A 13827-nucleotide genomic window follows, 5' to 3' on the forward strand; every position below is an offset into this window, starting at 1 on the left:
GCGCTCTTGCTCCGCTTTCGATGCTGCCATTGCTTCCTGCAGCCCTTGCATCATGCCCATGAGTTGTTGCATGGTCATCTCTTCACTCCTAGCGCGTGCAGGTCTCGTGGCCATGGCTTTCTGAAAACCCTCTTAACTTGCCTAGGTCTTGAGAACTGGAACTGGAAAACTTGTGTGGTGGGACTGATGTTTTATATCAGCCCCACGGTGGGCGCCAAATGTTCCCGCCAGTTGACCGGGATCGTCTTTGCGCGTGACTTGTCCCTGCGAGCTAGGGCACCTTCGTCTTGCTCCGTCTGTGAGTACCTGAAAGAAGTGAACAAAGGGGCACCCTCGCGGCCGTTTGCACTCCGACGATCAAGTCAGCTAGCGAGAAACATCAAAAGGGGACACACCCTTGAGAGGTGGTCGAAAAAACTGTACTGAATGACTGAAACTGTGTAACTAGAACTGTGTTGCCCTAATTGCCTTGTGCTCACTGTGAGTGCGCCGCGAAGACAACTAGGGTTTGCTCTGTGTATCTGTGTGTATTAGGTTAAAATTCTGATTCCTTTCAAATCTCCCAAGGTTCCTTTTTATACACATCCAGCATTTAAAGCGCGCTAAAGCGCATTGAAAGCGTATAAAAATGTCCCCTGAAACATTTGATACGTAATCTTAAATTAGCGCGTACCTTAGCAAACTTTCACTGAAACCTTTAATGGGCACGTGTGCATTGCCACGTGGCCTTCTGACTTGACTGGTTATTCTGTGCAGAGGGTCCCACAGCGCCGCAACCCAACTTAGGGTTATTCTATTGTGTGAGCTTCCCTTTGAAATACTCTCTGGCACGTGGGCTGACTTTCTGGGTGCCAACCCATGCTTCCCAATCACTAGTCACTCACCCTGGGGGCGTATCTACCTTGCTCTCGTACCACGCACGTGGTTCTCCCCTGGTCATGGCCCTCTCATGGGTCGTATCTGTACCAGGGGCTCCCAGCAGTGGCGTGGATACCTCACAAGTCAGGATACCCCCTTCTGGTGCTAGACTTATGGCCTTGAAGCCACCTTTCTCTTCTCCTTACTACTGTTCTATATGGTCGAGGCTCGAAGCCTCTCTGGCGATGTATTTACTCGACGATGTTTCTCTCGGGCGATGTCTCTCTCGGGCGACGCCTCTCTCGGGCGATGCCTCTTCTGGGCGATGCCTCTCTTGGGCAACGCCTCTCTTGGGCGACGCCTCACTTAGGCGACGTCTCAGCGAGGCGATGACTCGAGCGGTCAACCTATTGACTTCTCTTCCTTGGGTCCCTTGAGGGGTCCCTCCATGCGTTGACTCTGACCTTTGGTCAATGCCCGGGGACGGGACGGTACAGGTGGTATGGTTTTCTTCATTAATCCCTGCCCTTTTTATATATAACACCATCTTTTGCCAATATTCTTCGACCCTCACATGTGAGGGAATATGGCGACATCTCAAGCCTCCCCTAAGGTCATTCCAATATGTAATGGGAGGGTCCTTGTGGAGATGTCTCTCTCTTTTTAGGGCAGTCCTCCAATTCATAACATTTCCTTGAAAACTTAAGGTGGCTAAGGGTACCTTTCTTTCCTCACTTAGTCTATGGCAAGCAAACAATTGTTCTACCTTCATTTCCCAATCTAGATATGTTTCAACATTTTCTTTTCAATAGAAATGAGGTAGCTCTACCCTAACCTCCTTTGGGTTTTCTTCTCTTTCTTTTCTAGCTCTCCTAAACGATGGTTGATAATATTAATTAATTCTAAAGCTTTGTTTCCCAAATAATTATCTACCCTAGAGTTAGATGCATGAGATTTTTTTTTATTTGTTGTATTCATCCTTTTCTTTAACCATTTGTCTATATGAAAGTGATTGAGAGGCTAGTTGTTTCAAAAGAGATTTGATAGACTCTTCTTCACTTTCATTAGAATGATGAGAAGACATGGTTAAAGTTATGTGTTGTAAGTAATTTACCTCAAAAAAGAAAAGGAGAGTAGTGAAGGTAGCTTTCCAGGAAAGAGAGGTGGATCACTAGGATCTCTTAAGTACCAAGTCTTGCCTTGCCAAAACCTATCCCTCAAAAATTTTCACAAATCTTTTTCTAAGTAATTTACTTATATTAAAATTAAGAATGAAAAACACTATTTTATGCAAGAAAAAATGCAAAGCAATTAAACAATACAAAGCAAGTAACAATGCAAAGCAATTAACTAAGACACAATTAAAGATTACTAACTAGAAAGCTTTAAAGCTAGGCGTATCCTAAGGTGAGGCTTCTAGACACTTAGAGCCATTGAAGACACACTCACCGTCTAATGCGTAATTATTCCACTAATTAATTAAGGTTTAATGCAATTACAATTTAAAAGAAATACAAAGGAAATTGGATTACAAAAGGAAATTTATAATTCCTATTCTATGCACTTCTTTTGCTTTTGGTACTCCTTCTTGTTGTGACTCTTTCTATTGGAACCCGCTCTTTGTGTATTTTTGTAAACTCACTTGCTGCAGCACCCTTGTTCAACCTCTCAAGTTTACTTAATTTAAATCTTCAAAACAGTACCTACTAAGTAGTAATGGACTCACCACAAAGGTTAATTCCAAACTTCACCAAGCAACACTTTTGAAAACTTTCACCAACAATAGAGGTCAACAAATTTAAAGCAAAGAAACAATTCAATTTGAAATAGGACAACAACAAAGGGAGTAATTATATGACACAACTTGAAAGAGTATTGAATGAATATGACAATCAAACAAATAAGGCACTCAACAAAAGGTGGCACACAAATTGAACCTAAGGAATGAGTGATATTGGCAACAATTCACTATTATATTAATCTTGCAAATACATGAGTCAAACCCTCTTATTTATAGTGTTTAGAGGGCTGAAAATTCAAAAGAAAGTGGAGGAAAATTCAAAATGAATTCCCTCCCAAAAGTGGGGCCTAAATGAGTACATGGGGAGTGGTGTGTCTAGTTTGTATGCTCACCCCCTCCATGGGCTTTCTAGATCGGCCTTGGTAAATTTAGAGATTTGTTTAGAAACTCTAAGTTTACCTAGGTTGGTGTTTTAGGGGCCAAAATTAATTCTAAGAAAAATTACAAATAAAGTTCCTATGCTAATTTTGACAAGAAATTAAAATCTTCTACACTAGAACTTATGACATTTGAACATGTATAATAACGTTTCTCTGTCATCAATAGCAACATTCCAGTCTTCTTGGATCCTCAGTACCATAACTCTAGTGGTTGACCCTAATCTACCTTTGATGAACTTGCATGTGGGCTTGTGCTTGGACCTCTTCCATCAATACTGAATCATGTTAACCAGGTCTACATATAAAGTTAGACATTTAGTATCAATTAATTCTGTTCGCTTAATTTACGTGATTTCGTAGTCTTTTAATTTTGTTATCCTAATGCCATAAATTGAACTTCAAAATATGTTTTTTTGTTTCTTACAAATTGAAATAATCAACGGGTTTGTTCAGAAAATCAAAGTCAACCGCGATTGTTGTGTTTCTAACAGTCCTTCAAAACTATTTGAAGAAAAGGAGATTATGATTCCTCTTACTCGATAAAATATGTGAAAATTTGAATTAATCACAGGTAGAAAAAATGTGTATCAGAAAGAAACTAAAAATTACATACATAGGAGCAAGAACAAGTTATAGTCCAGGATATATTACTTGAAATATGATGAATCCTTAGATATTCTTCTATTGATATTGCATTATTACATATTATTACCAGCAAGTGACGACAGACCATGATATATTACTTGAAATATGATGAATCCTTAGATATTCTTCTATTGATATTGCATTATTACATATTATTACCAGCAAGTGACGACAGACCATGATATATTACTTGAAATATGATGAATCCTCCCTGTGACCGTCGCGACACCAGGTATCCAATAAGCTTTGATAAAACACTAGACTATTTTCCACATGTGGTACTAAAGAAAAGCCATTAAATGCTCACGGCAACAAAATAAACATTTCTATTTCACTTTTTGGGAGGAACATTTATGTTTCATCCAGAAAAGATTTAAACATGGGACATAACCATTTACGACTAAAAAATAATATTTAATTATATATAAACAGATTAGATTATGCCATCCTTCATGTTGCCACATTCCTATCTCTTCTTCAAGTCTTCCCACCTAATCTCCTGGGCACATTCCCCACAGACAGTACTGCAACCGAATTTTGTTCCCTGGCTTCGAAGTGTCAACATGTGCGCAAGGTTTGTGCATTTCCGTGACGCGAAACGTCGGCTTAGTTTATTTGGCAAGATGTTGCAGGTTTCTGATACGTGAGGCACATCATTTGGAATTTCTGGTTTCTGAATAGGCACAATAGACTCACCTAATGGTACTCTCTGGACTTCTTCCCATTCCAGGGATTTCCGGTAAACCTCCCAAGCCATATCTTGCTCCTCTTTTGATAGCTTTTCCTCTTCATTTTCTTGCAACAGTGATTCATGTTCATGATAATTGGCAATCCACCTGTTAAAAAAATTATATTCGCAGATGTGTCAGGTACGTTCTACTTAATGAAAAATAGTTCAAAACTAAATAGAAGAATCCATATTTTCTACAGATCTGCCTCTAGCACAAATCCTTAGTCTATGTACTTAACTGAAATCCTTATTAATATACATATACCCACTCAAAAATCCGGTTCAAATAGTGTTCTAATCGTGCTAATGTATCATGACTTCATAGGCAGAAATATACCCAGAAAAATACAAGTCAGATTCTTTAGGAATTAATGAATGAATAACTGCAAGTTTGAAACAAACGTAATAAGAATTACATCAATTGGATGCTTAACTTCCATCTCCAACTATCTGACAAACCCAGTCCCAACTGTTGAAACTAAGGGTAATTAAACAAAATTAACATAACATCCAATTTTCCATTTATCTATTTTCCTTTGTGACGAAGTTTCTTCTCAATTTAAAATAAACTGCAACAGATTTGCAGAAAAAATTTGGAAACCAAAGAAAAGGAGGATTAATAAACTGACTCACAATACCCCTCTAGATCAAGTTTCTAGATCTAGATTATCTGCTAGTTGGCAAAGCTATATGTAGTAAATATGGATTTGTACAGTGAAATCCTAAGTCAACTATTATTTTCAACACATTCTAGTTTCCCTTGAATTGCACAAAAAAAATTAAGTTACCTTGTGCAATGGTTTTTTGGTTTAGCATCACAAGTATCCTCTACAAGAAACAATCTTGTTCATACTAGGAACATCCCCACAGAGTGGAGCTAGTTCTCCTATCTGAAATTAATACTACATACAAGACTAAAACCTGAGATTAAAGAATGAAACATATAATAACACCAGAACCAACCACTAACTTAATCCAAGAAACTTATTCGTTTTCATCACACTCAAATTTAAAATCTGTGTGTGTGTGTGTGTGTGTGTGTATATATATATATATATATATAATAAGTTCTTTAAAAAAAAACTCTAAACGAACCAAATTTATTTTCAGAATGCCTTTTCAAAAGAAATAATAAATTTCTAGGAATAGAAAATATTACTAATAAGCTAGTAGTAGCTCAAGACTCTTAGAATAGGTATGATGATGCTGAGATTCAAACCTTCATTAAGCAAATTATTCCTCTCCTCCTACACCTAGGTCACCTCTTACGTTCAAACTTGGAAAAAAATTGCATGCCATGAAACAAGGGGAGATATTGAAATATAAAAGAAACTATGATTTTAAATAACCGTGTATTTTTTTAGTTAAAAGGTGAAAAAATGCTACTACTTAAAAAAAAGACAAAATAATGGGTCAATTTGTTTAAACTTAAAATAAGTATTTTTGAAATAAATTTTTTTAAATCATTTATTTAGGATGCAAATAGGATTTGCTTCCAAAACAAGAAAATTGCATATTTTTAAAATAAGCAGATTAAACAAACACATTAAAAGACAGAAAATATGCTTATTTAAAAATAAGCAGAAACAAACTAGTCCAATACAGTATAAATGCATCTCAAACAAGAAACTTTGGGATACTAGAGTCCTCAACCAAAAGTATGAAAATATGTTTATCCTTTGTAACAAGTTTTTTCAGGGAGTGGCTGTTGCCCTATTTGGAGGTAGTGGCATGGCATGAAACATGACCTTCTAAAGAAAGAGCACCACTAGAACCAAACTCGAAACCTTTTTGATCCCATTAATCAAACAACCCTTATTGGCCACAAAATTGTTTTTCTACATATCATTTGACTTCATAGGGAAAATAATCACAAACTTTTCATTAATTATTTGTACATGCACCTAACCTTGCACAGCAGTTTGTCATGGACCAATTATCCAAAATGCTTAAGCACTATGGGGAAGGCTCATTAATGATATCATATCTAACTTACTTGGTCATTAACTACTTATAGGCATGGTTAATTAACTCGTTAACTTGTCTGACTTTATGTTCCCATTTATCCTAGCGAGTAGACTCGGAAGCAAACTTGTTTTTGGAGAAACTCTGTAAACTCGTTGTGAACTCAGTCAAACATGCAAGTTTGCAACCGAGTTAACGAGTCCAAAGGATATTTTTAAACCCAAAACGATGTCGTTTTTGAACCCAGAATTAAAGAAACTAACCAGTTTCTTTCTTCTCCATTGTTGCTCACGTTAAGATTTGTGTTCATCGTGGTTGCTAGTTTGTGTTCGTGGTGGTCGTTGTTTCATTTGTGTTCATTGTCGTTCTCTTTGTTCATGTTCATCTGGTTCTCTTTGTTCGTGTTCGTCTCATTCTTGTCTATATTCTGAACGTTTGTGCACTGCTACTACGTGGTGGTGCAGTCGTTGTCTGCAAAGATTTTTCTACCATGCCATGTCGTGGTCATCCCGGAGATGTTTGGTTTGCTTTGTTCTACATTGATTTTTTATTTTTTAATTGAAAATACAAACTAAAATAGGTAGGGGATTAAATTAGGGTTTTTTAATTCTATTTTTTTATTACAGGAAATTCTATATTTTAAATTAATGCTTTTTAAACTATGCCTAGGAGTAGATCAAATTCAACTAAGGACAATTGTTTTAACTATGTTTGATTATACTATTGTTTTAACTACTACATATTGCTTTGTTATATTATTAAAATATTGAATTAGTATGTTATTTGTATACATTATTTTATTTTATATGAAGTAAACTCTTACGAGTTTATGAGTTAAGTTTACGGAACTCCCACAAGTTTGCGTAGACTCAAGTTTGATAATGTTGCTTATAGGACTAACAAATAATGCACAAATTCATCATACATTGGCCTAAAATCCAACTTTTATCTAAGAAATGGGGCAGGAATGATTAAGGTCTTGACTGTTTGGTTGAATATGACCTAATATCCCATCATAAACCAACCAACCCAAAAGCTTAAGTTGTTGAAGCTAGGCTTAGGAATGGATTTTATATCTAACTAATTAAAATAGGATACTGTCTTCCACGTTGTTGTATATTAAAAAGTATGATGATAAAATAAAAATTCTCTTATGAACTCCATTTCTACATGTAGATTCACGATCTAACAGGATCCAGAAATGGAAATTGAAAAGAATGTGGGAGATTAGCATTCAAAGATACGAAAAAGTCCAAAAGACACCACATTCATGAAAAGAGTCTCAAATGAAATATGGCTAAAGTCCAGAGAACCTACCATGGATGGTGCTTGGTAAGTAAGCTTTCCATTAACTTATCAGAATAACTACTTCCATTTGAATGTGGTTCTGTGTGTTTCAGAGAATGCCCAACCAAAATTGGGTTGTCTTGATGCTCGTTTTCTTGACCTAGATTGCCTAAAGTCTCAGGGTTGTCGTCATCACCAAACTCAAAGAGATGCAGCATTTCTTCTTTAGATATGGTCCTATGCACCTGCTGCCTATCAACCACCCTAGCAGCAAGCCCCTCCTTTGTTACCTATTGAAATCATTTCTAGAGTTAGAAAAGATTGACAAATGAACAATAGAAGCACATCATGTTGTACTACCTGGCGCTTGTATATCTTCTCTTCCATAGTTCCATGAGCTAGCAATCGATAAGCAAATACAGGCTTTGTCTGTCCGTACCTGCAATCATGAAAATTATTTTGATCTCAACCACATTGTTAACAATTAACATAGGGTCTGTTTGAAGAAAAGTCTTTCACAAGCACTTCTAGGCAAGAAAAATACGTAGAATAAATTAAATCAGTTTTTTCATAAGCTAAAACTAGCTGAGAGACTGGTTAAAATATGATTTTGGAGAAGCTAATACGAAATCACTTCCCTAATTTAGCATCTGTATAAAAAATAATTTTAGTTTACGTAAAACCTAAATTTATTCTTCCTTCTAATTTCTCTCCTAAAAAATACTTATGGAGAAGCTTCTCCAAACATAAACATAAATTAAATAGTTTGTAAATGACCACTAAATCATTTACCACTTTCAATTTAAGGATCTATCTATCCATGAGTAAAACTAGCATAGCTATTCAAAATCAAATAAAGATTTTGATTTGTAAATTTTGTGGTATCCATTGCGTACAATACTGTGTCAACAAAGCACCTACTTTCCTCCACTATATGCAAATGTTTTGGAAGCAATAAGAAATATCGATGACCATCATTAAGAGTGTAACTCTCGACTTTCACCTTACAGCTTAGGATTTTGAGAGAATGGATTCTTGACCTAATTTTGGAGCCTCTTTAAGATCAAATGGTTACCCTTCTGTTATCCGTTCTTCTCAAGAAAACTAAGTTTAAGCAAAAGGTAGGAGAGCACATATGTATTGCGCACACTTCTTCAAGCCCATTGGGTTCTTGCATGGGGCTTACGTCAAAGATAAAATAAAATCAATGTGATTTCATTTTCAGCTTAAGCTTTCAGGAGTCTTTTTGTAACAATTAGCATTATTTGTAAGATAAGTGAGAAGTCTATAGGATATCTCTTTTATTTTTTATGGACTTTCAATTCTATTCAGATAAATGGAGATGAATGCAAAAAAAAATTGGGATAACAGAATCTAATTTAAAAAAAAAATACAAACAAAAAAATAACTAAGCCAATATAAGCAGTCCTTTGATGTATCTGTAAAGAAATGGCTCTAAAAAGACAATGAGCTTTAAACCAAGTTGAAGCCGCACCTTTTATTATCTCAAAGATGCTGCTCACAAAAAGAATTTTCCCTAAGGCCCCATTAATTGTAAACTTATTCCATCCTCCCCATAAAATTTATTCCTACTCTAATTTCTCAATAAATGGTACCAAAGTACATTATTTTATAAGTAATGTTTCCATCAGAAGAAAGCTTACTTTGACTGAGAAAAAGTAAAAGGAGCTTACCTCCATGATCGATAAATGGCCTGGAGATCATATGTTGGATTCCAAGAACCATCAACTATAACAACTCGGTTAGCTGCATGAAGATTTATACCCAAAGAGCCAGCTCTGGTTGAAATCAGAGTGCACTTTACCCTCTTATTCAAAGGCTCATTAAATCTCTCAACAAGCTTCTGCCTCTCAGAACTCACTGTCCTCCCGTCCAACCTATAGGTTAATTCATATCAGAAAATAATGAAAGAAATAACAAAAACTCCTTAAAGAGGAACACACAAAATTTTGAAGTGTTAACATAATGGAAAGTTTCTGGATAGCACATCACATGATCATTCTGAGATGAAACCAGTACAAGAGAGAAGAAACATATGAAACAATAAAAAGCATACAGATTTGAAGGTCCTGAATAACAGACAAAATTCATAAAAGGGAAAGTAATAAATAATCAGAAGAAACAAAATAAAAAAATATGCTTAAGAACTCCAAGAAAAAATGATATATTAAATCCAATGACTAGCTCTTGTCTCCTGTGGGATAAAAATAAGGTTTAAATACATTTCTAGTCTACACTTAGCTTTACCTTGATTTTGGATTAAGTTGTAAACAATTTGATTTAGTCTCTGTTATCAACAATATGCCAATACACTAGCTGATGTCTGGTATACTACAGGGAAAGAAACCTAAACAAAATAAATGTACAGGGATCAAAATCTAAATTGAGTGAAAACTATGGAGACCAAATCCTAATCTTCAGAAATTAGTCATTATAGGGTCTAAAATTTTTTAATGATAGGGAATTGAGGTGAATAAGAACTAAGTATTTAAACCGTAAGATGGTTGGTAAGTCCTGATACTATTTTATTTTGTTTCTTTAAAAACAGTCTGGTAATAAAAATTGTATGTCATTCCAATCCAAATATTACTGAACTAACCAACTTACTACATATATTTAATGAAAATCATATTTGTGGTTTCATCATAATTTCTTCATCACACACGAAAAAAAAAATCAAAAAATTTGCAAGTATAAAGAAGATTGAGCAAGCCGGTAAAAAGATATATATCAAAGCTTGTTGTCAAATCAAACATCAATCTGAAATAATTTAAGAAAAATTAAGCAGCAACTAACACTGAAAAGATAGATCATCCCCACCCAGAAAATGTCTTTATATGAGAGTCTTTCAAGAAAAGAAACATACATTTAGAACCACAAAATGAGGTTAAAAAAATAATAGAAAGCAAATCAGTATGTTAAGGAGTAGCATCAAGTTGAACAGGTTTAAAAAATCAGGACTCACCTATACCAATCTTTCCCCTTCTTCCAGAACTTTCCTCGTTTTCCACGTCGAGGTATCCTTGAGAGATAAAGTTCAATGAGGTCTAGGGTTGGTATGCTCTGACTAAAAACTAATACCTTATCACCCACATCAGAACTCATAGTTAGTATCTCCATCAGCAAAACCATTTTGCCACTGTGATCGATCTCTTTATATATTTTTCCATGAAGAAGGTCATTCCACCAACCCTGGAACGTGAAAACTAAGAAGCATCACCACTGAAAGCATGTGCTAAAAGGATAATTCATACCACAGAATCTAGCATAAACTCATGCAAAAATAATATCATCAGAACAGGACAAACAAAACAACTAACACTGAATCTCATTCATTAATTTACTTTTGTTAAGTTTCATACCTTCAGAAAATAGCCATTACCATCTTTCCTTTGCAGTAAGTCATTTGCAAACCCTATCTTCTCTGTAAAGTAATGGATTGTTAAAAAGTACAATAAGAACTTTAATTTGTGATATGAAGAACAAATGACATAATAAATAAAACTAGAAATAGTCAATTGGTTATATATAGGAAAAAATGTTTTATTTTCCATGTGTTGTACCACTTTAGCACATGATTGGAAGTGCTCTAAGAGTGGACAGCAAATTTTATTGTCCACTTAATGTCACAGGAACTATGTTTCTAGATTTTGAATGTCCCTTATTGGAACTATAAAATGGCAAAGACAGCAATTTTATAATGTTTGAAAAGAAGCAAAGTAGTTGATGTAGACTTAAAATATGAAGATGATATATATATATATATATATATATATATATATATATACACACCATTATCAGACATGTAGAAATAATTCCAAATGATTACCATATATCCCTAGCTCCTCACACACTAAGCACACAAAAGCAACAGTTTAAATTAGTTCATTTTTTTATTTGAAAGATCCTATTAAGGTAAGCCTATTCTTAATAGTTCTTTTCACATTTGTACCTTGACAAAAAAATTTAAAAGTAGTAAAATTTGCTCATTTATATAAAAAAAATTTGACTAATTCCCATCACAAAACTTATGGCACTTGCAAGAAATAAACTATGTTCACACATTACAGAACCAGTTGTTCCTCAATATAAGACCCACTAAGTGTATTATCTCAAGCTTTCATAAAGTACGACAAAACAAATATGCAACATAAAATGTTAAATTAACCTTATTTAAAATATAAGATGTTATCATACAATATGCAGAACAGATTTCTAGAGATCCAAAGCATACAATGACAAACTAACAATAAGATTAAGCAAATAAAAAAAATGAAATTCTAGTGTTCAATCAAATAAAAACTCTATTAATCAATAACAAAAACAAATATTAGAAGCAAAAACTAACAGGTGCTTATAATCCTATATATGAAGGCTTACCTCCTGCAAGAACATTATAATCAGAATTTTCGTCACTAGAACTATCATCCACGAGAAAATTCTCAACAGCATCTTCTTCTTTTGCATATTCCTTGGCTTCTTTTGTCAACTGCAAGATCCCAGGGTGGTTCCATATCTACTACAGGCAAAAAAGCCAATTTCACCATCAAATGATAAAACAAGAAAAAACTGTAATTTAAAAATGTCCAAGAAACAATAATATTTCATTTCAGTCCAAAGCCAGTTGGGAAAGTCATTAAAACAAATTGGCAATTTTGAGAAATATGAAACATCATCCATTCATTAATATCTGATATTAATACAATTTTCACCATGCATTTTAAAATGGTACAACCCAATAATAAACTAAGCAAAAAATTATCATTGGGGAGCAATATTCAGTAGTAAAATGAGTGACTTATCAAATAAAGTATCAAAGCCCCCCAAGAAATTGTTTCGCATGAGACCTCTGCAAAAGAAGCTTGCCTAAAATACTAGTATCCAAATCAACAAAATCATTTCATTAAATTGTTTCAAAATTTAGAATAAGATTTAGTCAACTATTGTCTGCAGAAACTTCAGTCCAAAAGAAGCTTGGTGGTGAGTCTATAATTAATAATAAAGGAATACCCACATTTGATGTCTAATTTTAACATTCCTAAAATCTTATGAAAGTTAAAAGAACATCTTAATTTCAAATCGATTACAAATCTCCACCACTTAGAGTCTGTGTACACAATAACAATTCTTCAAGTAAAAAACATGAAAATTGTGATGCCATTATTATACAATTACATTACATTCAGATCATGTATATCACTTCAAGTATATAAGCAAGCTGACAGATGCAGGCTGTATTTAGGAAAGAAATATAAGTTAAAAGCTATTTACACAGCTTTGCATGGTACCAAATAGAAATTAGCATAATTTTATATTTAAAAGAATATTTAAAAGTTTTTAGCTTTCTTACCTCATTTTCAAATAAATAACTGCAGGGAGAAGAGCACAATTTTGGAAAATAGCAGCTATGAATTTATTTACATCAAAATCAGCTGTCTTGAAATAAATATTACAGGAGTAGTTGAAAACTAGGAGAAATGTGCAAACTACCTCAAGCCGAATTTATGTATTGTATCCTATATTCTCAAGAATTGACATATAGCCTTATCAGATACGGATAGTATCAGATACCCTATCAATTTATCATTGGTATAACATATACCAATATTTCTCAGAAAATTCAATTAACTACTAAACTCCATGAAGGCACACTTACCCGAGCTAATGCCTGGTACCCAGCAAAAAAGCATCTCTTCCTTAACATTTCAGGATGCTCCTGGGTAGTGAACCCATGCACATCAAGGAATCTCTTATACAATTTTCTCTGCAGGGGAGAAAGTTTGACAGTTATCACAAAGACAGTTTTGGGTGGTAGATCCTTCTTCACCACATTCATGTCCATTCTTTGAACAAAGCCTTTTAACTCTTCATAGAGGATATGAGACCTCTGGTTCATAATTTTCACATCTGTCAGAGTTGAATTGGTGTGTTGTCCATTCTCTATAGGATTTTGGAAGCTGCACATAAATTAAAATATTTGGTTAGAAATTCATTTAATAAATTACAGCAAAAACCAGAACAAAGAGAAAAAAAGCCTTGCCGGTTCCGAAATTCATGGCTGCTTCCAAGAAAACCTTCTCTTACAAAATCAACCATCTATTTCATATAAATGCAAAAGAGTCAAAGACTGCACGCAATAA

General features: G+C 34.4%; 1 protein-coding gene across 2 annotated transcripts in view; it reads right to left on the bottom strand.

Moving 5' to 3' along the window:
* Positions 1–3979: 3979 nt before the first annotated feature.
* LOC137817236 (protein CHROMATIN REMODELING 20) overlaps positions 3980–13827 on the bottom strand; it is a 41892-nt gene continuing 32044 nt past the window's right edge. For both annotated transcript variants that reach the window (XM_068620483.1, XM_068620482.1), the window contains exons 18-26: positions 13728–13783; positions 13344–13644; positions 12068–12203; positions 11050–11111; positions 10653–10879; positions 9361–9564; positions 8027–8105; positions 7697–7956; positions 3980–4520 (exon numbers count right to left, since the gene is read on the bottom strand). In XM_068620483.1, coding sequence (XP_068476584.1) covers positions 4151–4520; positions 7697–7956; positions 8027–8105; positions 9361–9564; positions 10653–10879; positions 11050–11111; positions 12068–12203; positions 13344–13644; positions 13728–13783 — 1695 coding nt within the window. In that variant the 3' untranslated portion in view covers positions 3980–4150. The remainder of the gene's footprint in view (positions 4521–7696; positions 7957–8026; positions 8106–9360; positions 9565–10652; positions 10880–11049; positions 11112–12067; positions 12204–13343; positions 13645–13727; positions 13784–13827) is intronic.

This window comes from Phaseolus vulgaris, unplaced genomic scaffold (assembly GCF_000499845.2).
Source record: "Phaseolus vulgaris cultivar G19833 unplaced genomic scaffold, P. vulgaris v2.0 scaffold_23, whole genome shotgun sequence".
NCBI classification, from domain to species: Eukaryota; Viridiplantae; Streptophyta; class Magnoliopsida; order Fabales; family Fabaceae; genus Phaseolus; species Phaseolus vulgaris.